Here is a 26,774-nt window from a genome sequence, read left to right as displayed (position 1 = left end):
CTAGTCCTATTCCATAGAAATTTATTCCCGTAGCTATGCAGAAGACGTTACTTCAGTAACGTCTGGCGCTAGCCAGGGTCCACACAGCTTTAATAATTATGGTATTTGTGTGTTTGTTTGTTTGTGTCACGCCTGGCGCTATCCCGTATCTGTCCCGTACCGTACCGTACCATCAAACACAGCTGGCCACATACAGCTGGCCGCAATATTCAAATAGGGCTTTCAAACGCAAGATCATAACGTAGAGCAACTTGGAAGAATGGGTATGAATGCAAAGTGTATGGGGGAATGCATGTAGGGCGATAGTGCGGGTTCGAATCCCAGGATATGCCTGAAAAAAACAGGAGAATTGAAAAATTTATAACATGCCTATGCTTTTTTTGCCGTCATCAAGGCGGTATACGGTGTCGTATTACCCTCGATCGTACCTGTCCCGTACCTATCCCGTACCGTACCATCAAAGACGGCTGGCCACAATGCATATTCAAATAGGGCTTTCAAATGGAAGATCATAACGTGAAGCAACTTGGAAGAATTAGTATGTATGCGAAGTGTATCGGGGGATGCATGCAGGGCGCGCGATAGTGCGAGTTCGAATCCCAGGTTATATCTTTAAAAAATGAATTTTTTTAAGAATTTATAACATCCCTATGCTTTTTTTTGTCTAGGTCATCAAGGCAAAAAGCATAGCGTAGGGCCCTGAGCTTCAAAGCTCTCTCGTTGATATTACCCTTGAAGAATAATGCAATATGGCTGCCCGCAGCCAAACCTTGTCTTGCAATATGGCTGCCCGCAGCCATCCCTGCACTTGTTTTGGCTGATGTGAGGTGTGAGAAAGAATGCAGGAACTCTTCATCGTCTGATGTTGTGAAAAGCTGCTTCTTGTCATTCTTCTCAGTTTCTTTTCTCTTTCTTGTGGCCAGGAATCAGGTTTCCTTACTGCGCTGGAGTACAGCGATCGTCGGAAGATGTGCTTCAAAATTTCCACCGGAAGTTCAGAGCTCGAGTAAGTGTAATATTTCAGCTTCATCTTATCCACCTGTAACTTGTGATCGTTCAGTACCCTTCCTTTTTTGCAGTGTATAAGTGTATCGTTGTAAGCATTTACCAAGAGCAAGCGCACCTGTGATATTCTTTGCCTTTGTGTGTTTGTCTGTCTGTCTCCTTTTTTCTCTTCCCCCCCCCCCCCCCCACACACACTCCACGTCTCTCTCAAACTGGCTCTCATCAACAGTAAATTAATGGGAGGTGAGTTGCTCCATATGCATTTTCAAGTGCCGTTATTTTGTCACTCGTAAATGTTTTCCTCTTCTGGGCAATGCTTTTATCAGTCTGCACACTATCTGTAACCTAATGCACAGTTCTTCCACTTACAAGCACACGGCTCACAAAGTTCAGAAATACATTACATGGAAGGAAAAGAAGTAAGGCCAAAACCAGAGATAAGAACATTTGGTATGCGCCAAGGCCAGATCAAGAAGAAGAGCGTCGCACATGCGCGCACAGTGGATAGCTCTGGATACGGAATATAATTTGCAAAGGGACAGAAACAAGCCCTGATCTAATGATGATATCACACATAGCACGTGCATTTTCAACAAGAGTACATAACCCCCAAGAGTGTGCAGCTCTAGCTATGGGGTCTGCAACGGCAGATCTTCACTTCACGTGACAAATCCGAACACATTGTTTGCACCCTTGGCTGGTCACTTTCCGCCCTCGGCTAGTCTGAATTCCAATGTTACCTTTTGAACCATGTTGCGTGATGTGCAGCTCTGCCGTCGCAGCACTGGATTGAGATTACGACTCTTTGTAAATCTCGCTGAGTACCTGGTTCACTTTTGGGGTTTCCCCCAGATAATAGGGAGGTTCAGTCCCACGTAATCCGTGTATACTTTACGTCTGTGTACAACGTGATACTCAATGACCCACGTACAGCCGTTTTCTGATTCATGACATACCGTGTATGGAGGCTCACCCACGTTCCGCCAGAGCGTGAGTGAAAATCAGAATGGAACGCATTGTGCAACCTCTGAGGGCGCCCAGCTGAAGAAGTTTTCGAAGCACGAAATCAAAATATTCGATAAGGTTCGAGACTCTGTCTTTAGCCAAGTTTGGGCCTTTTGCTTCATGCTTTTGGTTGTTCCATGTGACTGAACACAACATTGCGAATGTGGGTTCATTCCATGAACTTTACGTGTATCACCCACGTTCCCGTATCCGTTACGTGTAACTAAACCTCCCTATTGTACATGTATAGCCCACATTGACCCTTTGACTCAACTATGGATTTTGTTTCATTTGTATACTCTTAGCTACTAGGTATGCAAGGTCTTACCAAGAGTAGATAAACAAGAGTGTGCAACTCTGGATCTCTTCTGCACAATCTGCAGATACCCGGCGGAAATTTTTGTTGACGTCACCTTTTTCAGAAAACACGACGTGTGTCGTACAGAGCACGTGCTGGGCATCGACCTTCATCACGAGTTTGTGTTTTCAAAAAAGAAAACAATCCCGCTCCTGTAGTTTTTTCCACGCACGGGTTTTTGCCGAGGTCAAAAGTATGTCGTGCACTTTCCTCCGGAAACGACTTGAAATGATGTTCAACCAAGCAAGACTGGGTGCCGAGAGTCTCAACATTGAGGTTTGTGCTCAACTTTTCCACTGCGCGATATTTCGCCCACGCTTCTACGTTCACTCGTGGACAGCAACCTTCTGGTGGCTGACGAGCGCTTCGCTGCAGATGTTTCTGCCATGTTTTCCACCTGTGGATGACCATGGGCTACAACGATACTTTCTTCCACAGAGAGATAAGATCCATCTCCGCAGACAGTCTGTTAGAGACTACGATAATGCGAAATAGAAGTAGGATCAACCAAAGATTGAGAAGCGCGAAGGACTACAGGGACACGGCCCTACACGTAGTCCTTGTCCCTTCAGTCCTTCGCTTGAGAAGTTGAACAAGAAGACAACATGACGAGCTGATTTCAGAAGGTGGCAAAAGCACGACGTTTGACTTCACAGGTTCATGCGCTTGGTGTACTGACAACAAATTTCCTGATTGGCCTCGGCTGTGAAAACTCGAGGCTGCGAATTCATCAGCTAAAATGGCAAGTTTAGCAAATGTACGTGTAAAGCCCGGCCAAGTGCACGAGGCAAAACTTCCCAAAACTACTCGCAGCGCGTGCATCGAACGGTATGACTCATGATTTTCAGAAAAGATGACGTCAACAAAGAATTCCGCCGTGTTAACCGCACACATCCGTTTTCCGCAAAAATGTCCGGATAGGCGAGGGAGCCAGATAACCGAACACCGGTTATGTTGGATGCACCATGTATGCTGTAGATTTGTAACCAGCTATTTTCTTCCGGATGGCGAAGGATCCGGATAAAAGAGGGCCGGATAAGCGAGTTCTGACTGTAGTACTAAGTCATGTACCACTGCAAATGTGGACTGACCACACTAAACTAATTACTTACCAGGAAATGCAGATGTCATGGAACATGTAAACGGCTCCCAAAGTGTCGTGTCGTACGAAATGCAAGTTGTAGTAACCTTCACCATGTCTTTCCCGTATGTTTTGAATGCCGACTGGTTCACAAGTCTGCTAATCTTCGACATTGCCATGTTCATAAGAGGCAGGTGCTCAGATTGAAGAAATGATAATGATCCTTGATCAAGGGTTTTCAGCGACTGAGGGATGGCAGCAGTGGGTTTATCTTCATCTGGAAGGCGAATGGCTCGTAATAAGTCTAGCTGACTCTCCGGATCATCGGCCTTCAGCATATCCTTACAGCTTCTTCTTTCTTGTCAGAGCTACCATACTCCTCTGCAATGCAGCACCAAAATACGCTGTGCGTGTTCCTCATTGAAGATTACAGGAGATGGTGCAGATTCTTCAGGGAGAGTCACCAGGTGATTCCACACACTGTTGCCACAAAATAGCCACACCGATTTTCCAATAGCAGCCACAACGCATCACTGATCATGCATAGGTAGCTTAAAAGAGCCTCGGCATCAGCACACTTGATTGAGGATCTGACGGCATCCATCCACATCACATGCAAGCTGGTATATTTGTCAGCTTTGTTTGATGTACTGACATGGAGTGAACTGTACTGCTTCAGCAATACATGGATGATCCTTGAGCACTCATCTTTGTTTCCAGGTACACTGATCTTCCGTGCAGAGAAGTAGGTAAAATGGTGCTCAACCAAGGAGGCTGGATTAGGGTGCCGACAATCTCATCATTGGGGTTCATGCTTAATTTTTCCAGCATTTCACCCACGCTCTTCCGTTCCCTCTTGGACAGCAACCTTTTGGTGGCTGACGAGCGCTTCGCTGCAGGGGCAGTGTTTTCTCCCATGGTTTCAACCTGTGCATCACCAAGGGCCACAACGATGCTTTCTTCTACCAAGAGATCTGTTATGTTGGTAAGTATTATTATATTCACAGATTCACGACATTGATATTGGGAAACAGAAAGAAGAAGAACGACCATTGTCGGACACGACAGGAAGAGAACAACTCTGAACAGGAGAGTGTGCGTGCATATGCGGGAAAGCATGCACGTGCGTATACGGTAGAGTGCACGTACGAGACCAGAAGTGTGCACATGCGTACATGCCATAAGTGGGTATCCATCTCCGCAAATAGCCTGCCAGAGACTACAATGGTGCGACTCGAATAGGAGAGAGAAGTACATGTAGGATCTGTTGTGTTCGGAGAACGCACCTGAAAACTCCAGTCTACTTTCAAGATCACTCCGATCGCAACTTACTTTATTTACAGGAACACGAGGTGATAAATCCAGAAGCCTCCGGAACATAACAGTAAGCTACATGCATACTATGTACACAGCAGTTCAAATCGTACGGGATTCAGAGTACACTACATTGTTCACTTTGCTAATGAACCACGACACAATCGGAAGCACCCAGCTGACAGGGCGTGCGCGCAAAACAATACAGATTGTAAATCAGTGGTTGTTGATTGAAAACCACAACAGGATCAACCAAAGCTTGAGAAATGCAAAGGACTAAAAACAAGGCTCTAGTCCTTGTCCCTTAAGTCCTTCGCTTGAAACCTGGAGAAACATAACAAGAAGACAAAACGCTGACCCGAATCCGAAAGGTCAAAAGCACGACGTTTGAGTTCACAGGGTTCATGTGCTTAGTGTACCAAGTACAAAATTTCCGATTGGCCTCGTCTGTGAAAACCCGAGGCTGCGAATTCATCAGGTAAAACGGTAAGTTTAGCAAATGTAAAGCCCGGCCAAGTGCACGAGGCAAAACTTCCCAAAACTACACACAGCGCGTGGCTCATGGTTTTCAGAAAAGATTGCGTCAACAAACATTTCCGCCGTGGGCCAACCCAATTGAACCCATCCACGAGTTGCACACTCTTGTTGATCTACTCTTGGTCCTACTTCTCTGTGTTTGTACAGGTGGAGTTGAAAGCATGTCAATAACGGAAGCATTTGGAGGTAATCTTTTTAAGAAGATGAGTACCCTAGTTTGGTGTACTTCAAAGTAGTAAAGCCTCTTGTACGGGCAAAATGAATTGCACATATCATCAAACAAATTCAATAAACTACTTTGAAACAGTTTGAAATAGTTTGGTGTAGTGGATATGGTGCGGAAATCGGCGGAATGCATTTCAGCACAATTCTGAGTTACTGACGATTATTTCCTACTTTCGGGGTTCGGTCCCGTGTAGGCTGGGATAGAGGAGCTCGTGAGCTTGTGTTTAGTAAGGACTAGATTCTTCTGTGACGACAGTTGCGGCGTTGAGCATTTGATAGCACGCACAGCGTACAGATAATGTTGACCCTCCATTGTGCTTTTGTTAACCGAAAATGGGTCGCCACTCAACCAAACCAAAAGGATAGAAAGGAAACCTGACTCTTGTAAGCAAAAGGGAGAACTGAAAATATTCAAGCCCCACGTTGGGCGCCAAATGTCGTCAGCTAAAAAAGGACGAGCTACACTCCTCTTGCGCAACCGCGCCACACACCAAAAGGCCAACTTGTTAGCTTAGAGAGAATATTCTGCTCTTGCTCTCAGGAGACTACTAGACAACTGATCGAGACAAGGCTGTCTGGATATTGCCCTTATCGTCCGTGATCTGTATGAGGACACCATCGATTCGTCGTACAATGATGAACGGTCCTCTCCAGGGGCGGTGACATTTTGGGGTCATGCCGGGCTTCACAGCGGGATGATGCAGGAAATTATGGTCACTCGGAGCAAATGTCGGCTGTGTTGATTTCTTGTCATAGATAGACTTTTGCCATTGAGTGATGGAGCAGAGTATAACCAGGAGAACCATCACACAAGTAGGCGATGGGAGCAAATTGAAACCCATTTTCAGACAATGGATGGCAGGAATCTGCGGATGGCTGATCACACTCAATTGGTCCTCTGTAAACGCTAGGAACCTCCCTCTCTGGATTATGAGGACACGAACTCCAGCCTCTCCGGAGGCGTGTGAAATGGCCTTCTCCCCCGTCCCCCGCAGCAACACAACTCTCTGACTCATTGATACTGTACGTTGGTTTATTGGTTCGAATCCCACCGCTGCCACTGGATGTAACCTGCTTACTGGCAGGATTACTTAGCGTTATTAATTTCCACAGCAGTCAGTAGAGCATGAGACTCTTGACCTCGGGGTCGTGGGTTCAAACCCCACGTTGAGCGCCAAATGTCGTCAGCTAAAAAAGGACGAGCTACACTCCTCTTGCGCAACCGCGACACACACCAAAAGGCCAACTTGTTTGCTTAAGTTAAAGAGAATATTCTGCTCTTGCTCTCAGGAGACGACTAGACAACTGATCGAGACAAGGGAATATATTATGAAGGCGTACAACGGGGACAAGACGAGAAAGTGTGTATACAATGGGGACAGAAGACGGTGCAGCCGCATGTACACAGGAGTCAAAGACAGTGCAGCAGAGTGGACCACGGTTCAGCAGCATATACAACAAAGAGACACAAGCGCAGCAGCAGGTACGACAAAGAGCTACAAGCGCAGCCCGGGCGCATGTAGAACGAAGAGCTACAAGCACAGCCGTATGTACAACATTACAATTCACTCCAGAAGCAAAGACAAAATCACACAAGCAAAAGGAAACTTCCTCTATGTATAAATCACCTCCCCCACTCTCAGTGCGCATGCTCATAGACTCAAGAAAAAAAAGTGAAAAACAGAAAAAATACATTGTGAGACTTGAGCCCCAAAATGTAGAAACCGAAATCTGTAACGAACGCACATACTGTATAAGTACAAATTTTCGTTTGGAATTCACTTTCGCTATATTCGTTAGGGGGCACAAAATAACTAAAGTTTGTACCAAACTAAAAGTTTTTTTCTGAACGTTAGGGGTGACAGACCTCGACCAAAACGAAATTTAGTACGTAACAAGCCTGCTGGTGGAGTGATCTAACGAAAGATTTTGTGAAGGAAAATTTGTACTTATACAGTAGCAGTCCATTCATAAAAAATGAATCTGATGATATCCTAGCTTTTGGCCATTTAAATAAAAGGGTCAAATTTCGAGCTTTTTCACATTTTTTGGCAATCCCCCATGGACTGTTCTTATAATTTTGTTTCTGAAGTCTATTTCTCCAAAAAGCAAGCCATAACAAGAATAGTATTTCGGTGAGGACAAAGGTGTGATTTGAAATAGGTAAGGTTAACAACACTGGGGGGGTGTTGGCACTAGCAGGACTGGTACAAGTGACAACGGTCATACTTACCGCTGGAAGGAATATGGTGATATCGCCAGCCTGATTCCAAATGCGGCTTGTCTGGCAGATGACTGAACAAAGAAGTTCTGATCTCTTTAGGAAAGAACATTCAAATATTCTTTCCTTGTAGTAGTGTTCAACCTTCAATCTATTGTACTCATTTAGGTTGTAGAAATGGAGCTTTCCTACCCCAAATGCAACCTCTTCTCTTTCAATGTTTGTGAGCACAGGGTAGGCTGGATATTCATGATGGATCTACAGTGCTTGGCTTGCTGTTTTTGTGTTTTTAGAGTTCCGCACAGGAAAGACGCAATTATCGCATACTCTTTGTGGTAAGAACTACTTAGAAGTTACATATAATTATTCTGTGGAACAATCAGCTTGAAACTGCAGAATATTAATTAAAACAAATAAAAAAACTAAAAAAACTTGTAGCCTCATCAGGGCAGTCAGACCGGGTCAGGTTTCCGGCCAATGGCCTGGACGCTTTGATTTTTTAAGTGTCACCTTATTATGGTTCACAGTGAGTGCGTTCGATTACACACTTGAATCGATTCATGAATCCATTCGCATGCATTCAAGTCGTTCGATTTTCATGTCATGAGCCCTGAAATCGATTCGGAATCGATTCCACCGATTCACATGGGGTGATGTGAATAGCCAGGGGCGATTTTGGTTCACCCGGGCAACGCAGTGGCGGGAAAAGAAGCCACGTGTTGAAAAGTCATGACGGTACTAAACTGATCCGCCACATGCACATCTCTTCCAACAACAAAATAGGGGAAAGGCAAGATAAAGGAGGGAGAAGAAAATGGTGGCGTCTTTGACCTGGACTTTGAAAAGGTACATGTAAGGCACCGGTATAGGAGGAAGGCCTAGTGGCGATGAACTTTGACCTCGACTTAGAAAAGGTGCATGTAAGATAGGAGGAAGGGATTGGAGAGGAGATGGTGGCGATGAACTTTGACCTCGACTTTGAAAAGTCTTCCTTGCCATGCTTAGGGAGCGCCTGTTTCGAGCTCTTCATGGTGTTTTAGCTGTTCACAGCAAATCAACTTATTCTTCCTCGTGCAGTTCCTCGCGCAATTTCTTTTTCGTTTCCCATCATGGACGGCAGCGATCAAGCTCAGGGGCAAGTCAAGGCTTTGCCAAAAATTTGGACAGAGTCGGAGACGAGACGCTTCCTTGTCTTCATGGGATGCGAAGACCCTGAGAGAGGTTTTTATCAGAAAATAAAAAGCAAACATATTAGCCATGCTCACGCCATGTGAGATGTTGCGGAGGCGCTCACCACGGAAGGGGTTCTAGTCACAGCTGGAAACTGTGATAACAAGTGGAAGTCGCTGCTGAGCGTCTATCGACAAGTGGAGGACCACAACTCGAAGTCCGGCAATGGCGCCAAGAGAGACTCGCCATTCCATGCGGAAACTGGAGCAATAGTAGGCGACCGTGCTTCCAGGCCAAAGTCTAGTTTTGGTTCTGGTCTGCCCATCCCTGTCGCGGTGGACAGTTCCCCAGCATCCCCCGCAAATGAATTATCGTCATCTGGAGATGAAACTGATGTTACGTACATCAGCTTAGTTACTGGCATGTCGGAAGGTTCAGAGTGTGATGAAACTGACAGCGAAATAGAGACTCCGGCCAAGAAAGCAAAGCAGGTGACGAAGAGCGAAGATACGCCAAAGAACAAGAACAAGAAGACGGGAGCAGAGTACAAGCCGCATGCTAGGAAATCCAGCGCCAGGAGCCGCAGCGGCGAAGTCACATCATTTCTGACAAGCTATGCTGCAGACCAGAAGGCGACCGAGAAGGCATGCATGGAGAAGGTGGGGAAATGCATGAGCAGAAGATGCATATGTTTGATCGGTATCTGTCAATCATGGAGAAGAAATAAAGTTTAACGCGGATACCGATGTGTTAGAGCTAGGTGTCATGTCGTTGAATGTCTTAGTAGCTTGGCAGTTTTGTGCCCTGATAGCGCACTTTCTGACTGCCTATTAGTATCTTGTTACAGTCATGGTTAGTTGCTTCATAACTCGTTCCCTTGTGTTTTCTTCTATTTTAAAAGAAATAAGTTATCAGTTCTTCTCCATGATTGACAGAAACAGTTATTTGCAGTAACGGTTCTTACTCCTATCTCCCTTGCGTGCCTTCTCAGTCTCCTTCTGGCTTCCTCTGGCTTTCCCATTGGCTTCTGGTTTACGAGTTTTCCTTCATTTTGTGACTCACATGCATAACTATATCTTCTCCCTGCTCTCTCTCTCTCTCTCTAACTCTCCCATTTTCTGGCCTTTCCTGAGCGCCAAACTAACCTGGCCGCATTCCTTATTTTGTTGACTTGAATTCCATACATGACGCGTGCGTACATGTACTTGCTGATGAATACAAGATTGTACTCCTACAAGAGAAATTGCAAAAAAAGAATAAGTATCATTGATTCATCTTGTACCGTTTTGATGATGATCAAGTTACTTGTGAGCGCTGATAACATCAAGACATGTGCAGGTCTACTAAGAGACTAAGAAATTCGATGTGTGACAAGATTTCAAGATGCATGGAATGACTGGACAAGCTACAAGACAATGATTCTACACCATACTGTACATGTACCATGCTATGTAATCGACAGAAATTGGAATTACATGTACATGTATACCCGAAATCCAAGCCGTGGTGAGAACCAACCGACCGCAAAACCTGCACAGGCACAGCTGAATAAGGAGCTCTATAAAATTCAAAAACCAATAGCTGCCTCAGAAACCACTAATGCGGCAGGAGGCTCATGTTGATCAATTCATTATTGACAGTTGGAATTATTGCAAATCTACATGGACAACTTAGCGCATTTCCATCACGTATTTCTCCAGTCTGCTGAATAGACATATGGGTAGAACAATCTGAAGAAGAGGTTGGTGCGACTTCGGCAACTTCGGCGGACACACAATTCCTCAGGTGGAACACTGTTAGACCAATTGTGGTAGTGCTGCCACAAGATTCAAGACGTGTTGCTGCAATGCTTGACCACCCTGCTGTGGAGGTAAGATAGCATCCAGCTCCTCATTATCATCATTATCGTCTACGTCCATAAAATCTTCCACTTCATCTTCTTCCAGCAGGCACAGGCTGTGAAGGACACAACAGCTGATAATGAAATTAGTTGGAATTCTTCCTACATCTGCATGGACGAGTTGAAGCCGTCTCCATCGTCCTTTCAGAAGACCAAATGCGCGCTCAATGACCACTCTTGCTTTCGAGATTCGCTTGGTGTAATTCTTCTGGACAGGGGAAAGGTTTCCATTGTATTTCAGCATAGCGAGCAGCCAGTTGCGGATAGCGTAGGCAGAATCACCAATGATGTATGTGTTGCCAGGAAACATCATTTGCCGGTTGTTGTTCGCCTTCTCAAATAGAGGTGAGTTACGCAACACACCATGTGCACTGCCCAGCCAACCGGCATAGACATCGGTAAACAAACCGTTGCTGTCACATACAGCTTGCAGTTGAATTGAATGGCGCTTCTTGCGATTGTAGTAGCTCTGCTCATCGTCTTCTGGCAGAACTATATTGATGTGCGATCCATCTATGGCACCGATGATGCCTTGCACACCAGATTTTCTTTAAATCCAGCTTCAGCCTGAGTCAATAGCACTTGCGATTTTGGCCAGACAATTACATCTTCCATCAAGTGGCACAAGGCTGTACATACATGTACTCTCCAGACAATGCTGTGGGTGGTGAGCTTGCTAATCCCAAAGCGATCAGCCAGATTGAGGTACGACTCTTGATTTCCGAGGAACCACAAGCAAACCATCACCTGCTTCGCACAATCGACGGGTTGCCTGCCATAGAGCTGTGCAGTGGGAACTCCAGGGTTCTTAGCCACACGACCCACGATGATTTCGAATGTGGGTTGGGTCACACGGAAATGCTGGCGAAAATCGTCCATAGAATAACTGGGCACAGTTGCTTCAGCAAAATGTGTTACTCTTGGCTCTGCTGCGCGCCGGTAACAAGCCAGGAACATCATAAGCGGAGCAATATCGCACCGAGCAGGGAACAGCATTTCTTCTGTCTCGTCATCATCAAACAGTGTCCAGATCCAAGGGAATGCCTCGATATTGTCCATTTTCAGGCAACACTTAGCGTCAAGGAAACATGGAATCTTCTACATGCGAAAGTGACTTCATCATGTACAAGTACATGTGAAAGAAAAGCGATGAGAAGAAAGTCAGTATCAAACAGCAGTTTTTTCCGTGCAATCAACGACTTACGCCCCTTTTGACCTTTTGTTCAACGTCATGGCCACGTGAACGAAAGTCTCATTGCGATTCACCATATTCACGCCGTTCAATTACTTGGAAGAAATTACGCACTTGAATCGATTCACGAATGGATTCATGAATCGATTCAAGTGTGTAATCGAGCACACTCAGTGTGTTTCGTTCCTGGTTGTTGGGGTAGGGACTGGGCACTGGCCTGATCACTATGAAGCTGCTTTTTATGGGACTGCCGGTATGTCGACTGGCTGTCACATTGAACCTGCAGCTACCTCCCGATCTCAAGTCTGCTTATTCAGTTGTGCAAGGCATGTTGACTAGGTTCTGGGCATGTTGACTATTGAGTACTCAGTGCCAGCACTAGCAGTACAGCCTTGGGTATGATGTGCATTGTGTTTTGCAAGCCATCTATTTCCACTGAAATAATTGAGGTTGTAAATATGGTGTTTTGTGACATTTTGTTTTAGTTACTGCACAGCTCCCAGGCAGTAATGGATATGGCGGTGGAAAAGTTGTCTTTATAGATACCGAGGTATGTTCAATTGCAAGATGATAAGAATCATCATATTTTCCTGGGTGTTGTATAAATATTGGGAAGTTCAGGGATGGAAGACCATCAATGAACTGGTTGACACGGAGGCGCTGGAATAGATCCGTGTTTTCCTGGCGCTAATTTCTGGAGTGCGGACGCACATTCAACCAGGCTCTCCCTTGTTTTTTGTTTGTTTTTCGTCCGGGCCCTGAACTCCGCTTCAAATGCCGGATGATGCTGCGGATGATTGAGTTATGCCGTGATAAGATCACACACCTATCCGCAGGTATCATTTGGGTGTTGCGCCCAGAAGGTTTGATAGACATGGACACACTCACGGAACTTGTAAGCCGCCGTAGTAGTCGTAGACTTGTCCTTGTAATGAGCAGTAAGCAAAGTGCAAATCTCGTCGTACGACTTGCTCGATGGGAAGTCTGGCAGACACAGACTCTTCAGCGTAGCATACACGGATTAAGACAACTACGATATCAGACAACCAATCTTCTTCTTCTGCATGCAATTCTTCTCCACAGCGCTGGTGTTGGTGAGGACGACTCCGATATCATTTGCCGCTAAGAAAAAAAGGTGTCTAGGCAGCCGAGACAGCGGTTATGGTGATTGCCTTAGCTGATAGAGATAGTATAGTGTTCCTATGGTGCTCTACATAAGGAGCCTGTGAACATCTCAGTTTGCATACTACATGTAGGACTTTAGGATTTCTCTGCTTTGCAGCAGTGATATGAATAATCTTTGGTTGATTTTTGCTAAACTAATCCATAGTTAATGTAATCGAGCCATGTTCTTCTAATATACTGAATTTTGTTAACAGGCATACATTCATTCTTGTACTTCCTGTTTTGTGTGACGTGTTTCCTACAGAATACCTTGTATCCTTTCATGTGTTGTGAATATGGAACCAGCTTTCTCAGGTGCCATATATTATTCAATGAAGTTGGATGATTTATATAACTATCTGGTTATTAATACTTTGGGCCTGCTTTTTTCTTTCATTTTATCAGGCTGTGTTTACATGAAGCGTTTCAACCCGGGTTGAGTTCGACCCGGGTCAGATTTCAACCCGCCATATACACAAAATGAATGTTGCGTTTACATGACGCATTGCGCTTGACCCGGGTTGAAATTTCGCCCCGGGTTGATTTCAACCCTCCCCCCAAGGGGAGGGTTGATATCAACCCGGGTCAAGAACATCGTACAAACGTGCTTCTGTGCGTATCTCGCGCCAGGTTTGAACAGCACTGCAGATGCAAATTTCGCGCGAACGGATTCACGTGACCATACAGGACTGTAGAAGTGGACTTTTGGCGGCATATCGGTATTTGACCCGGGTCAACTGTCTTCATGTAAACGCTCACCTCTTTTGTCTATCGTACAGACTTTCAACCCGGGTTGAAATTTCTCATGTAAACACAGCCTCAGTCCATTTGCTGGCATCCAAGTGGAAGACGATACTCAGTGTTCATTATAATGGTTGGCATATAGGACATTTTTGAACTGCTTTTCATGGACAGAGCATACCAATGTTCATCACAATATGGAGGCCTTGTGCAGCAAAGCCAAAATAAAACGAGCACGCAAGCGTATGAGTGGCGTTTAGCTAAGAGAGCGTATCGGCCGGGTGACTATCCCAAAGTTTGGCTAGCACAGTATGTAGGCTGGAGATGTTGTGCCAACACCTGCATTGCGTCAAAATGGAAGACGTCCCCTTCTTGAGGTGTATGGGAACAACAGAGAGTTGCTTTTTGCACTTGCCTTTCGTTCGTCAGTTGTAGTTTTTTCCCTATAGTGGAAAACCAGTGCTTGTGATGCCATTCCATATGGTCCTCCCCAAATAATGACATAGTCACAAAACCTCTACTAGAACTTATACTTCTTCACTGTGCATGAAATCAATGGTGTTGATTGTTACCGTTTAGCCAGTTCCTTTACTAAGATCATAGCCGGCCTGATCGACTGAAAGAGATTGCAGACCGATTCAACCTGGATCATGAAGCAGTGTTGGAAAATGTCCTGTATGCCCGTGCATATACAAGTAAGGTTACCTGCTGTGTATTGTCTTAGTTTGAATGTACACTAAGTTTTGCTCTGTTAGCTGGAGTCTCAAGTGTTTATTATAGTTTCACTTCATCTTTCTGTGAGAACCGGACCTATGGGACGGTGAGATTAGAAGGCAAACATGCCTGCAGTTGGTGAAGTAAAATAAAGTCAACAACAACGACAACTTTACACAGGTTTACTATACACCCTGATCTTGTCACATCTAATAAATATGGTGATTGACTGATTGCATGTGCAGTTATTCCAGCCCGGGCTGGCTGAAATGTTAACAAACTGAAAACTCCTGTTGCATTCACATGTCTAATAGGCTGGCCCGGCCAGGCGGGGTCCTGAGTTGAGGTGTGTGTACCTGAAATCACGTCTGACCGGGCAAGTCCATTTGATTTATAAGCACATATTATGGTGTCTGCTATGTCTGTCTACATGCCCAAGATCCCAGATGCACACTGCCTTCCTGTCCACGAGGTTGTTGACCAGCCCGGGCTGGAGTGTTACTATATGCAGCCGGTCTATCAACCATCCAGGCTGGGGTTGCACGAATAATCACCTCCTAACAATGTTGAAACAGCTAACTGTTCGTAGAGCAATAAGATAAACTTGCCAAGGCGCCGAGGTGTGTGCAACTCTGCATACAGGGTTTCCGACGGCGAAAACTCACACCGTGTGTTCTAAGTATGCTTCATACTACGCACAGCAAAGGCCAGCATGCGCGCAGTGGGAGTAGGGAGAGCGGCAGATGCTTGGAATAGGTATGACTGGAAGACTAAGCGGGTCTGCTTGGATTTGGAACGTTTTCTTCCAGCGGTTACTTCTCCAGTTGAGATAGGTCACTGCCCCAGGTGCCCCCCCCCCTCCCTCCCCTCTTGATGTGTTCCAGAGAATGTCACATCTTCAAACTGTTCAGAATGTTGATATGGTGTTGGCTTTGGTTCTGCAGGTGAACATCAGGCAGAGCTTCTTGATTTTGTGGCCGCAAAATTCCATGAAGAGCTGGGTGTTTTCAAACTTCTGGTATGGGCTGAGAGACTTGTATGGCCAACAATTAAAACTAAAATGAAAAGACCACCTTCATTCTGATTGCTAACATCCACTTTGTTTGCATTTTGGAGCATGTAGCTATGTTAGTTAGCAGGCAGTGCTTCAACTTCCCTTGCCTATATGGATGATTCTCGATGACGGCGGTGTTCTTGTACTTATTATCGTCATCATCATCCGATGATGATGATGATCATCATCATCATCATGGTTGTTCTTGTTCTTGTTGTTATTTAACCTCTAGGTGGTTGACAGTATAATGGCCCTGTTCCGGGTTGACTTCAGTGGCCGCGGTGAGCTAGCAGATCGACAGCAAAAACTTGCTCAATTGTTGTCACGGCTGCAGAAGATCTCAGAAGGTAAGTAAGGAGATGAAGTGAAAGGTCATGGTCAAAAGCCCATGTACTGATGGCTGGATATGCTCCAGGAACTTCAACCAGAACATTATTTCTGCTTCAGTGAGATGCCACCACCCATGATCCGACACGCCCCGTGCATTTAATTAATGAATGAAGAGAAAAGATCCCATGTGGCAATGAAGTAATCGTTATCAAGAGAGTCAATAGCCAAGAGCAGGTAAGTATGATTATGGGTTGATGAGCAGCACACTGTCTTCATTATGAATCTCGCCTGCTTCACACCTTTTCCTCGTGCATCCCAAACAACAATCTCTCGTACCAGTACACCTGTTTTTGCATGATTTGTTAGAGTATCGATGAAATCTCTCCATTAACAGCTCAAGAGTAATCAATAGAAGTGCATTAGATAGAGTTGCAAAGGGAAAGATCTACATGTACAAGAAAATGATTGCCACCACCAGGACTTTTTAAAGACCTTCCAGTAAATAAATAGGGTTATGTTATACCGTATTTTCGGCAATACTGGCCGAACCGCTCAGTAGTTTAAAAGAGCCCTAAAATTTCACCCAATTTGAAACATCCACACAAAAGCCCTGAAATGATGTGGCACTTATTTCATAGAGGTGGTAATAAAAGACCGGCCCCAATTACAGAAAATACAGTATCAGCCCTAATAATAGGGAGGGTTTTTTTCTCAATAATATGAAGCTGCTGGAAGCGCCCAACCTGATCTTGAATTGATGAACGTCTTTTTTGGATTTTTCAATGATTGTGTTTCTCTGCAGAGTACAATGTAGCGATATTCATTACCAATCAGGTATGGTGGTTGTACCGTGTCCAAGCACTGGATTTTGCAGAGTATTCTAAGAATTCCAACAGTGACCGGGTAACACTCTTTGCTACTCATTTGCAACGGGGAAATGCATTTTGTTGTGAGCTTTGCAACTCACTTGTCGCACGGTGAAGTGGCAGTATAACGTTTTACTGTGTGCAACCGTCATGGCTGACACGTTCAGTGGTTGCAGGACGATAGAATCATCTGTAGTAAATTTACAGTCAGTACTGATTTTGTCTCCGCTGTTCTGTCTTCTTCTTTGCTCGTCGTTCACCTTCATTTTCAGATGACTGCTGACCCTGGAGGTAAGAATCACTTTCTTGCATACCGTATTTCCTCGATTAATGGACCATGCTCGAATAATAGACCATGCTCAAATAGTAGACCATGCCCGAATAAGAGACCCGGTCTCTTATTTGAGTTCATCGCTTTGCGCATGCGCACTAAGAAAGCACGTGGTGGATCAAAAAAGGACGCGATTTTAGGTTGCGCAACTACAATTTTTGTAGTGGCTAGTGCTTTCTTTCATTATTTGAGCACGGGCCACTATATTTTCATCGGCACATCGCTGGAAATGGTGGATTTTTAACACGTCATAATATAGAACTTCTATATTATGACGTGTTACAAAATTCACCATTTCCAGCGATGTGCCGATGAAAATATAGTGGACCGTGCTCAAATAATGGACCATGCCCAAATAAGAGACCGGGGTCCAACCCTCTTCAAAAAACAAAAGACCGGGTCTATTAATCGAGGAAATACGGTAGATGTGTCACAATAAGGTCATTGAAGAAGCAAATTTGTGTTTCCTCCTGTTCATTAACATTGCCGCAGGTCTATCATACCCTTAGCAAACAACAGCAACGCTATTTTTTACGGTACTCGTACCTTGATCACCCAAATAGCGTTGAAGCTGCAGCGTATAAACGTTATGGGGGCTGATTTATCGTTGTGACCAACGGTACGTGTTTTGGCCAGATATTGCATAGTCCGTACGCATTTCACCTTGTATCGCGTATATGGTGACAAAAATGGTTGTACCACGCGAAATCAAAGCTATTCTCGTGGCAACAGCATACTAAAAATATCGTGCATCTTGCTAAAGGTCGAACCCAAATCACGGTATTTCCCCCTTACGATAATACCGTTACAACATAACGTGTTTTGCTAGTAAGGGTGTCTACTATCTATGATTAACCGTGTACAAGTGCCAATCAAGTGAGAATACGTCAAACTACTGACAAGTCACGAGTCCACCTCCACCACAGGCGTTTTTTTAGTACTAATAACAAGTATATGCGTTAACGCAAATTATCCCATGATACGGTAGGAAACCATGGTTCCAGCCAATCAGCATCCGATCTGACCAGATGCTGGAGTATGATTTGGGTGGACATGCAGTAAGTATAATACGAGGATATCACAGAGCAAAAACCATTGATGTGTGTTTGAATGACAGTGGCGTTTTCTACTGTGCTTTGCTTTTCACCATGTTCTATGCGGATATCATCAATAGCCACAATGTCGTAAGTTCAGTCAGTCGTGGAAAAGAAGTTGAACTGTTTCTGAAGTGAATTATGATTTTGTTGAGTTGCTATAGCAATAGTGTGCCCACTTCAAGTGCGTAGCAGGAGTTTGAGGGCCACATAGTGATTATACATTGCTTGACGCAAATGTGCTGCTACATACCTGCTTGATGTTACGTAGCTGCTTGATCAACTTACCGGGGAGAATTATCAGCTCCCATATCCCTAACTGCCTTTTAGGTCCACCTCTACAAAGTGCTGGTGCATGCTGACTATGAGAGCTCACCCACCCCCCCCCCCCCCCCCAAACACCCAGAAACATCCTAAAATTACAAAAAATACCCAACCAGTTCCCTGAGCACTGACCTCTTCATGTTGACCAAACGCGGCCCAAAATTCAACCATGCCATGCCACACAGTGTGCAACATGCATTTTTGGATCTGGAGAACTGGTTTACCGAAATTTCCGTGCTACCGAACCGTTGATTTTGGGAAATACCGAAAATATTGGCACCACCGAAAATTCCCGGTTTTACAGTAGTCACCCAGCGTGGTATGTTGTCTGTGGCCTGTGTGCAATGTTTCCTGCGTCTATGGGATGGCGGTGGGATAGCACATTTGTACGGGTGCTATTCTCTGTGTGCATTGGAAGACGGTCACGCACATCAGCTGAATATCTATAAACGTCAGAAAGTAGAGTGAACATTGAATATGGGTGTTGATGAAAGAACTAGTGTGTTCTTTATGAAAACGTTCCTTTTCGAGTACTGTAAATAAACAAAATTTCGGCGCTGCAAAATTCCGGCACTTCACGATTTTTGACATTTCGGCGGCGATTTATTTTCGGTGTGAGGTAGAGGGCATGGTATAGTGCGACAGATGCTGTGAAAAATTTCATCGGCGTTTTAAAGGGGAAGTTAAGGCAAAAATCAAAATTTCACCAGTTGTAGTCTTCGGGGTGCTGAGTCGAATGGTCGTGGTCCGAGGAAGCTGAGACGCTCCCGTCCTACTTTAATCCCAATAACTCGCGCACTTCCACCGAAACTGGGTGACTGCGCCCTACGAGATGGGGGTTTGTATGCAAAATGTCACTAAAGGCCCCATTTCGTTCTGATAAAAGCATGGAGGACCGCAATTGGCCCATATGTTGTAGTCTTTTGGACACCGAGTCGACTGGTTTTGGTCCGAAAAGGCTGCGATGCAGCGTTCCTCCTTTATTCCCAATCAAACATGGTTGAACAAGCGGTCACGTGCTCCTGCGTACACCAGTCACCTGGTCACCGTGCCTGCAGGGTACAACTTACTAGCCTGTTTGACCTTTTTTGGGTGCACTCCTGTCACTCGAGTTGAACCTTGGTGTGAAAGTTGTCGCCTGCTGGCGTGGTGACCAGGTGATTTGGGCACCCAGGAGCACGTGACCGCTTGTTCAACCATGTTCGATTGGGAATAAAGGAGGAACGCTGCATCGCAGCCTTTTCGGACCAAAACCAGTCGACTCAGCGTCCAAAAGACTACAACATATGGGTCAATCGCAGTCATCCGTGCTTTTACAAAGAACGAAATGACGCTTTTAGTGACATTTTGCATACAAATCCCCATCTAGTAGGGCGCAGTCACCCAGTTTCGGTGGAAGTGCGCGAGTTCGATTGGGATTCAAGTAGGAAGGGAGCGTCTCAGCTTTCTCGGACCACGACCATTCGACTCAGCGCCCCAAAGACTATAACTGGTGAAATTTTGATTTTTGCCTTAAGGAGGCTCCGAACAGTTGCGCAGCGCAGTGTAAAAAGGGCACCTCCAAAATCTGTTTTTTGCCGCGAGATTCAAAAAATATCGCGTTCCATGCGAAAACAAGCTGTTGTTCAGAAAGAAGTTTTTTGATTTCTCTGTGCTCGCAGTTGTTCCAGGATGTAGTTCTACTTGTTGCAGTGTTTCTGTAGCCGTGGCAGTTTCTACGCTGGAATGAATCACTGACCATGGCTAATGCAAAACAAAGGCAGTTCCTACGCTGCTTGATTTTTTCTGAAAACTTTGCTGAAGCGGTACGCGGTGGCCACAAAGAAGAAAATAATTACTGACGAAGAAGGGTGAGAAAAGCAGGCTGAAGTCAGTGAAGACATCGATGTCGAACGTAGTGATACTAGTACTGGTACTGGAATTTAGCATGGACTACCTGTGGAGCATGAAGTGGCTGCCCACTCGCTGGTAAGTGGACCCACTTGCAGCTCCAGTCGCACGAGTGCCGTTTGAAACTTTCGGTGGATCCTTGAGTATCCTGAGCTCAATGGACAACGTATCTCAGAGCTGCTGAACTTGGGCTGCTGTCCCTGTAGGAATGAGGTTCGTGTCAACCACTGTACTGTACTGATGGTGTAAGGAAAGCGCTGGCCAGAAGCTTGTGTTTTGAACCAAGGACGAACTTCTAAATCCTGCTCTTGTAAAAATGGGGATGCCACAACTAAGATGTGCACACTCAGGTGTGCATTGGGTAATTGTCTATGGCTGAATATTTTGAATCCTTTCCTATGCGCAAGTACATGCATTTATGTGTGTGTGTGTGTGTGTGTATGTGTGTGTGTATGTGCGCGTGTGTACGTGCACGCACGCGCGTGTGTGTATGTGTGTGCAAGCTGTTGAAAGGTGTAATCCGAGCACAAGTTGCTATGTCTAACGTAGTTTGTTCGCTCTCCTCGCTTCAGCGGTGGGCAGGTGTATGAGTGTGTGTGTGTGTGCACATGTGTGTATGTGTGTGTGTGCGCACATGTGTTTGTGCGTGTGTGTGTGTGTGTGTGCGCGCGTGCTCGTGCCCGCATGTGTGGGTTCGCATGCAATGTTGATCTGGGTTATGCACATGTTCCCACGAGTACACTGTGTGCATGTGCATGCAAATGTCTGCGTACATGTATGTGTGGATGCACGTGCGTGTGTGTGGATGCACGTGCGTGTGTGCGCATGCACGTGCGTGTGTGCGCATGCACGCGCGCGCGCGCGTGTGCAAAGCTAGGTGTGGAAGGGGGGGGGGGGGCTCACGGTGCTGGTTCTGTATGGCTCTATTCTCTGGTGCCCGCAACTTGCCAAGGACAGTGTGGCAGTGGCTTTACAGTACAGGAGGTGCATGTGAATGCACATTTGTGAACCGCATTTGAGACACAAAAAAGAATTGCCAAGAGATCATGACAGTACACTACATGTACATGGTATGTGTGCTGCACGCCAGCGTGTGTAGATGCATATTGCCCTTCACATACATTGTACATAGCGTGTGTTTTTCTGCAGTCTGCTGCTATCAACGCAAGTGACAACCAGCAAATGCATGCCCAGTGCAGTGGCTGGTCTTCATGCTTTTATTTACACTAAGTCCTACTATGGTCCAGTATGGACTAGTAGTGTTACAATGATGCGTGCATGAGAGTGCATGTGGGTGGGTGTTTACATGTATGTGCGTGTGCACGCACACGTGTGGGTGTCTAGTGTGCCTGATTTTGAATGCCTGATTTCACATTATTCATGTGCCAGTTTCATGGTCGAGGTTGTTATGAAACCTCTCTGCCTTACATGTACACTACTCGTATATCAATGTGCTAGGACTGATGGCTACATGATGTACATGTAATATCGGATACATGTACCTTTCCAACCACAGACCATCTGGTATGTCCAAAGGAGGTTGCAGCATGGAAATAACTTCTTCTAACATAATATTACCATACTACCATGTCATTGGTAGTGCTATGTAGTCCAGAAGGCAAGAATGGTCAGATTTTCTAAAAATGCTATTTTCAGAATTGGCCTAAAAATACCATATTTTGATACCTATATTGTTTCGTAGGGGCCTAAAGTGCCTGGTGACACCATAAAAACTGTCCATTATCGGTTTCCTTGGGGCTCATGGATCACAGAAAGCCACAAAAATCGATATGTCCATGGACAAAATGTTGCAGGCTGAACCATTTCACAATTCAGCACCCGATGGAAATTTCGGTACCCGTAATTTCGAAAAAGTGGCTCGCCAAGGGCAAAACCAAGACACAGTCTATCTTGTGTACCCAAGATACCTCCAAATGTGGTTCTTAAACATATGATGAAGAAAATGCTTAGTATTCTCCCTCCCGGAGCCTTCTTTGGGTCAAAAACCAAATTTTTTTACCATTATTTTACCGAAAATCAAGAAATTGTACACTCACTAAATACACCAGAATACCTCTTATATGCCTGGTGACCCTACCTAAAAACTATACCAAGTTGAAGAGGAGACATCACTCCACCATTCTATGCATAAAAAACAGGGGGTCCATGGACCTTTTATTTTTACTTCTTTAGGTGGGAGCCTCCTTAACTTCCCCTTTAATTTAGGTGTTTTGGGTCGGTGCCGAATATAGCCGAAATTAAACTTTAGCTGCCGAAAAATTGTATATTTACAGTATTCGATAGCTCACTCGATAGTGGCAAGGCTCTTTATTGGCTTCGGTAGAGATAAAGTTAGGATTTGGCGTAACTGTTGTACCCATTGAAAACAGTGTCCTCGTGGTCTCGTTTTTAGGTTTCAAGCTGATCCGAAGAAGCCTATCGGTGGTCACATTCTAGCACATGCGTCAACAACTCGTTTGAGCCTGCGCAAGGGCAGGGGAGAAGTCAGGATAGCAAAGATCTATGACAGGTGAGTCTAGTTACGTGTGTTTCCCCTCCTACTACTCATTTCTCTGAAGCTGGAAGATGTGAACACGTTGCATTTTGTGTGACAAAGACATGAAAAAATGGGTGAACTATTTGTTTCCCTGCCCCTTCCCCACTACAATTTTTTTCCTGTCTAGAACCCTGATGAGTGTACAGCATTATCAGCACATACAATACATTTCCTCCCCTACATGTATACTAGGGTTGCTAAGCATATATACATTAATTTTAATATATACACAAGAGAAAGCTAGTGGGTAGGCCGAGAGCACAATAATTCATCAACTAGGTGAGCAACATTCTATCAGAGCGGCCAGGAAAATGTTTTAATCTCTTAGGCGAGCTGGCAGAACTCCAGTTCTTGGAGGGTTACGACGGGGCACAGTTGTAGCCTGTGTCAGCAGTAGTTGGGTCTGCCGTGTTGCAATAGTGCTGGAACTGCGTATGTGGAGCTGCTGGAGGAGCAACGGCTTCAACACTGGGTGTCAGGACACTAGCCAGCAAATGAGCCGTCGAAAGAAACAAACTGTGATCTGGCTCTGTCGGTGCTTCGGTGGACAGCAAAGGCGATGCACTTACTGGTGCGGTTGGGTGTGGAGTGGAGTCGGCTGGGGGAACCTGTTCCACATGGTACCTCCATTGTTGGTCAGGGCTAACTTCCACTGTGTAGTGACGAGCGCCGTGTACAGCTTGAACTGTGCCATGAATCCATGGGTTTGGTGCATTGGTGCGGTAGTCGCGGACCATGACAGCGTCATCCACTGCAAACTTGCACCGGTTTGCTGATCTTGCACTACTCTGAGCTGCCTGCTTCGTGGCAACAGATGTCTGAAGGCTACATATAGCAGTTGGACCAAGGACAACATTAATGGGTGCGGGAGTTACTGCTGGTGTAGTAGCAAGAATGTTGTGTGGCATTCGCTGTAGCATGTGGTGTTGTGCGATACGACAACAGGAAGTGAGGCAAGAACTCAAGCGGGGCTGTGTCAGAATGGGACTTGGGCGCGAAATGTTCAGCCAGGGTATCTGACAGATCCTTGAGCGTCTTTTCTTTCGGTTTGTCTGGGCTAACCAGGTCAGCCAACAGCTTGTACATTTTTCCTTCAATCAGCGTGCCACCTTCTTTGCCAATTGTGGTGTCTCAGCTAGAAACGGAGGGTTCAGTTTCTTCTATGATTGGATTGCATGGAGAAGAAGAGAAACTACAAGCGAATGTGTCAACAGAACAGAGCAAAAACAAGATGACGTAGTGTATCAATGCAAAAATGGCAGCCATACTAAAATGATCTGCGCATGGTGTGACATCAATATGATGGTGATGACATGAGAAGTATCGATCAGCACCTACGCTACGGGGTCCAGCTACACTGACCGGCACTGTACATGATAAACTAGTCTTGTTCAGTATTGCCCAGCTGTTGTACACTGTGCAAATGCCTCTCTGGTACCAAACGTGGATAATGTCTGAATTTATTGCTGAACTGCAACAGCTTCACTACCTTCTGTCCTTTTTGCCTATTTCCCGTAGCCCTGATATGCCAGAGAGTGAGGCCAGCTTTGCACTAACAAGTGGCGGGGTTGCAGATGCCAAGGAATAGCAGCGTGTCTGGGTGCTGTGCCACCAAACACAGTAGGTTGCCTATGTCGTAAGTCACCGGCACATGTCATGCATGTGCACTTCCTTACTTGCCATTTACTAGTGCCAGTGCTGGCAGTCCATAGTGAAGTGTCACATTGACAACACCAGAACCACTTCTCAAGATATAGACTTTGCACAAGAAAAGATTACCCTTGTTATGCCTCCATTGGCCTCAGTCCATAGGTAAATTTTTATATTGCACAATACGAAATTCACTTTATATCATCTAGAGTTCCCCTCATGCTAGGAAAATAATAATTATTAGGGATAGAGATTCCATTGTTTATCCTCCACTTGTACTTCAAATTAGTTCTACTAGCAGTTCTGTTAGCTCACATGTAGGGCAGTGCTAGCCCGCACCGAGTGAGGTGACTCTAAGCAATGATTTAGGCATGTTACCATACTGCTACTAGTCTTGCAGAGAAGACAATATTCAGGCTTTGTAACGTTAGCGTTAGCTGCTGTGACACCTCATTGCCATTCATAAATCAACTTGAATATCCACACAGCCAAGTCTTGGACTTGGTGCAAACGTCATCTCTCTATAAGTGCTCTTTCTGAACGAGTTGTATTGTGAACATAGAGGACTAACCGGCCTACTGTGTGTTTTTTTTGTGGTCAAATTAGCGATTTCCTAGTCACCGGGAATCACAGGTTGGTGGCCGTGTTTGCATTCACAATTTGTTTGTGTAATCGGTAATAGGATTGGTGGAGCTGGGACGGCACTGCACATCAAGTTCAGCGGCCTATCCTAACCCATGAGCATGTGGGCCAAGGAGGGTGACTACAGTCGATGTGGGATGGTTTTGCCAGTCCTGTCTTGGCCAGGATAGAATAGAATCGGTTCACAGGATAGATCTGTTGTCAATGATGTGACATGTGGAACTAACAGTTGCTTGAGATGAAGACATATTGCATGCAGGGAACACTACCATAATGCTCTACTATTCTTATTTCAAGTCTGCTTGAAATATGCCAAGTAGCAGCCTAGATGGCGGAAGGTCCTTGGCGCTAGCCGCTTGGAGTTGTTAGCATAGGTAATCCACAACAGTGGAGTGATGATATGCATGGTAATTCTACTGCACTGAACTACTACTGTTGCAGTCAGTACCGTCCAAAGGCTCAACAAAGGTTCTCAGTTGGATCACTTTCTGCCGCTGATCTTGCTTCATGTTCCAGGTGTCCATGAGGCATCCATGGTAATTCTTTTAAAAGTACTTGTAACTATTTCAACTATTATGGTAGAACAGGTTTTTTATTTGGCTCTGCACCATAGTGTCCGGGTGCAATCATTCTGTATTCGCGGTGAGAGTCACATAACTGGAATAAAACACTACGAGCCATATGGTTGCTATACCGACTATTAGTATCTCTCATGCGACAGAAATCACGATGCTGCATTGCAAGCATAACACGGTCACAGTGTGACCACATTGAAATGAGACTTGTGACAATCAGTCACGGATTGTGCTATGCAAGGACACTGGTCAAGTAACTAACTTTCACTGCAAATAATTGCTCGTTGCGTACAGAGCAGCTTGGTGCCATAGCGGTCAGTGCTCGACTGACACAAGGTTAACAGGGTGGTGCTAATGGAGGTTGTCGAATGTGCCTGACATTGTCGCCGATGATTATACTACAGGTAACAAAACGAGAGTCGCTGCAACGACGTGTTAGGTCCCATTCTTTTCTGCTCTGGCAACAACGTTGAATGATATGGGTCAGATGTAATAAAGCTGACAGTTATTCTTTCAAAGCACTATACAGATCAGCAGATCAACACCTCCGTGGGTCACTGTGTGGTTGCACGATGGCGTTGGCAAGAAAGCAAAAACGCCAACAATCTCTACCACGCTCTGGAGCCATATGCCATGGCATGGGCATGGTGATGCCTCACGTGCGCTTGCGAGGACACTGCCGGATTCACACACACAGTCAGCATGGTCAGTGCTAGTACTACAGCTACAGATCTACTCTGTCGCCGTGTCGGTGATGGGTAGACATCTATCATGTGTATGGTAGAGCAATACTAATACTAGTAATACATGTACGATAGCAATACAACATGACTG

The 26,774-nt window shown here is 45.3% G+C and overlaps 1 protein-coding gene across 1 annotated transcript in view; it reads left to right on the top strand.

The window, feature by feature from the left end:
- Window positions 1-25,239, top strand: part of LOC135814580 (meiotic recombination protein DMC1/LIM15 homolog) — a 30,554-nt gene extending 5,315 nt beyond the window's left edge. Inside the window, exons 6-19 of the mRNA XM_065327716.1 lie at window positions 924-1,006; window positions 1,235-1,248; window positions 5,448-5,486; window positions 8,040-8,081; window positions 12,494-12,558; window positions 13,438-13,445; window positions 14,517-14,608; window positions 15,572-15,645; window positions 15,914-16,028; window positions 16,814-16,845; window positions 17,150-17,168; window positions 18,383-18,392; window positions 22,930-23,046; window positions 24,592-25,239. Coding sequence (XP_065183788.1) covers window positions 924-1,006; window positions 1,235-1,248; window positions 5,448-5,486; window positions 8,040-8,081; window positions 12,494-12,558; window positions 13,438-13,445; window positions 14,517-14,608; window positions 15,572-15,645; window positions 15,914-16,028; window positions 16,814-16,845; window positions 17,150-17,168; window positions 18,383-18,392; window positions 22,930-23,046; window positions 24,592-24,661 — 780 coding nt within the window. The 3' untranslated portion in view covers window positions 24,662-25,239. The remainder of the gene's footprint in view (window positions 1-923; window positions 1,007-1,234; window positions 1,249-5,447; window positions 5,487-8,039; window positions 8,082-12,493; window positions 12,559-13,437; window positions 13,446-14,516; window positions 14,609-15,571; window positions 15,646-15,913; window positions 16,029-16,813; window positions 16,846-17,149; window positions 17,169-18,382; window positions 18,393-22,929; window positions 23,047-24,591) is intronic.
- Window positions 25,240-26,774: the final 1,535 nt, after the last annotated feature.

The sequence above is a fragment of the Sycon ciliatum genome, chromosome 4, assembly GCF_964019385.1.
Source record: "Sycon ciliatum chromosome 4, ocSycCili1.1, whole genome shotgun sequence".
Taxonomy (NCBI): Eukaryota; Metazoa; Porifera; class Calcarea; order Leucosolenida; family Sycettidae; genus Sycon; species Sycon ciliatum.
The sequence above is the reverse complement of the archived record's forward strand: the minus strand, read 5'-3'. Positions and strand labels throughout refer to the sequence as shown.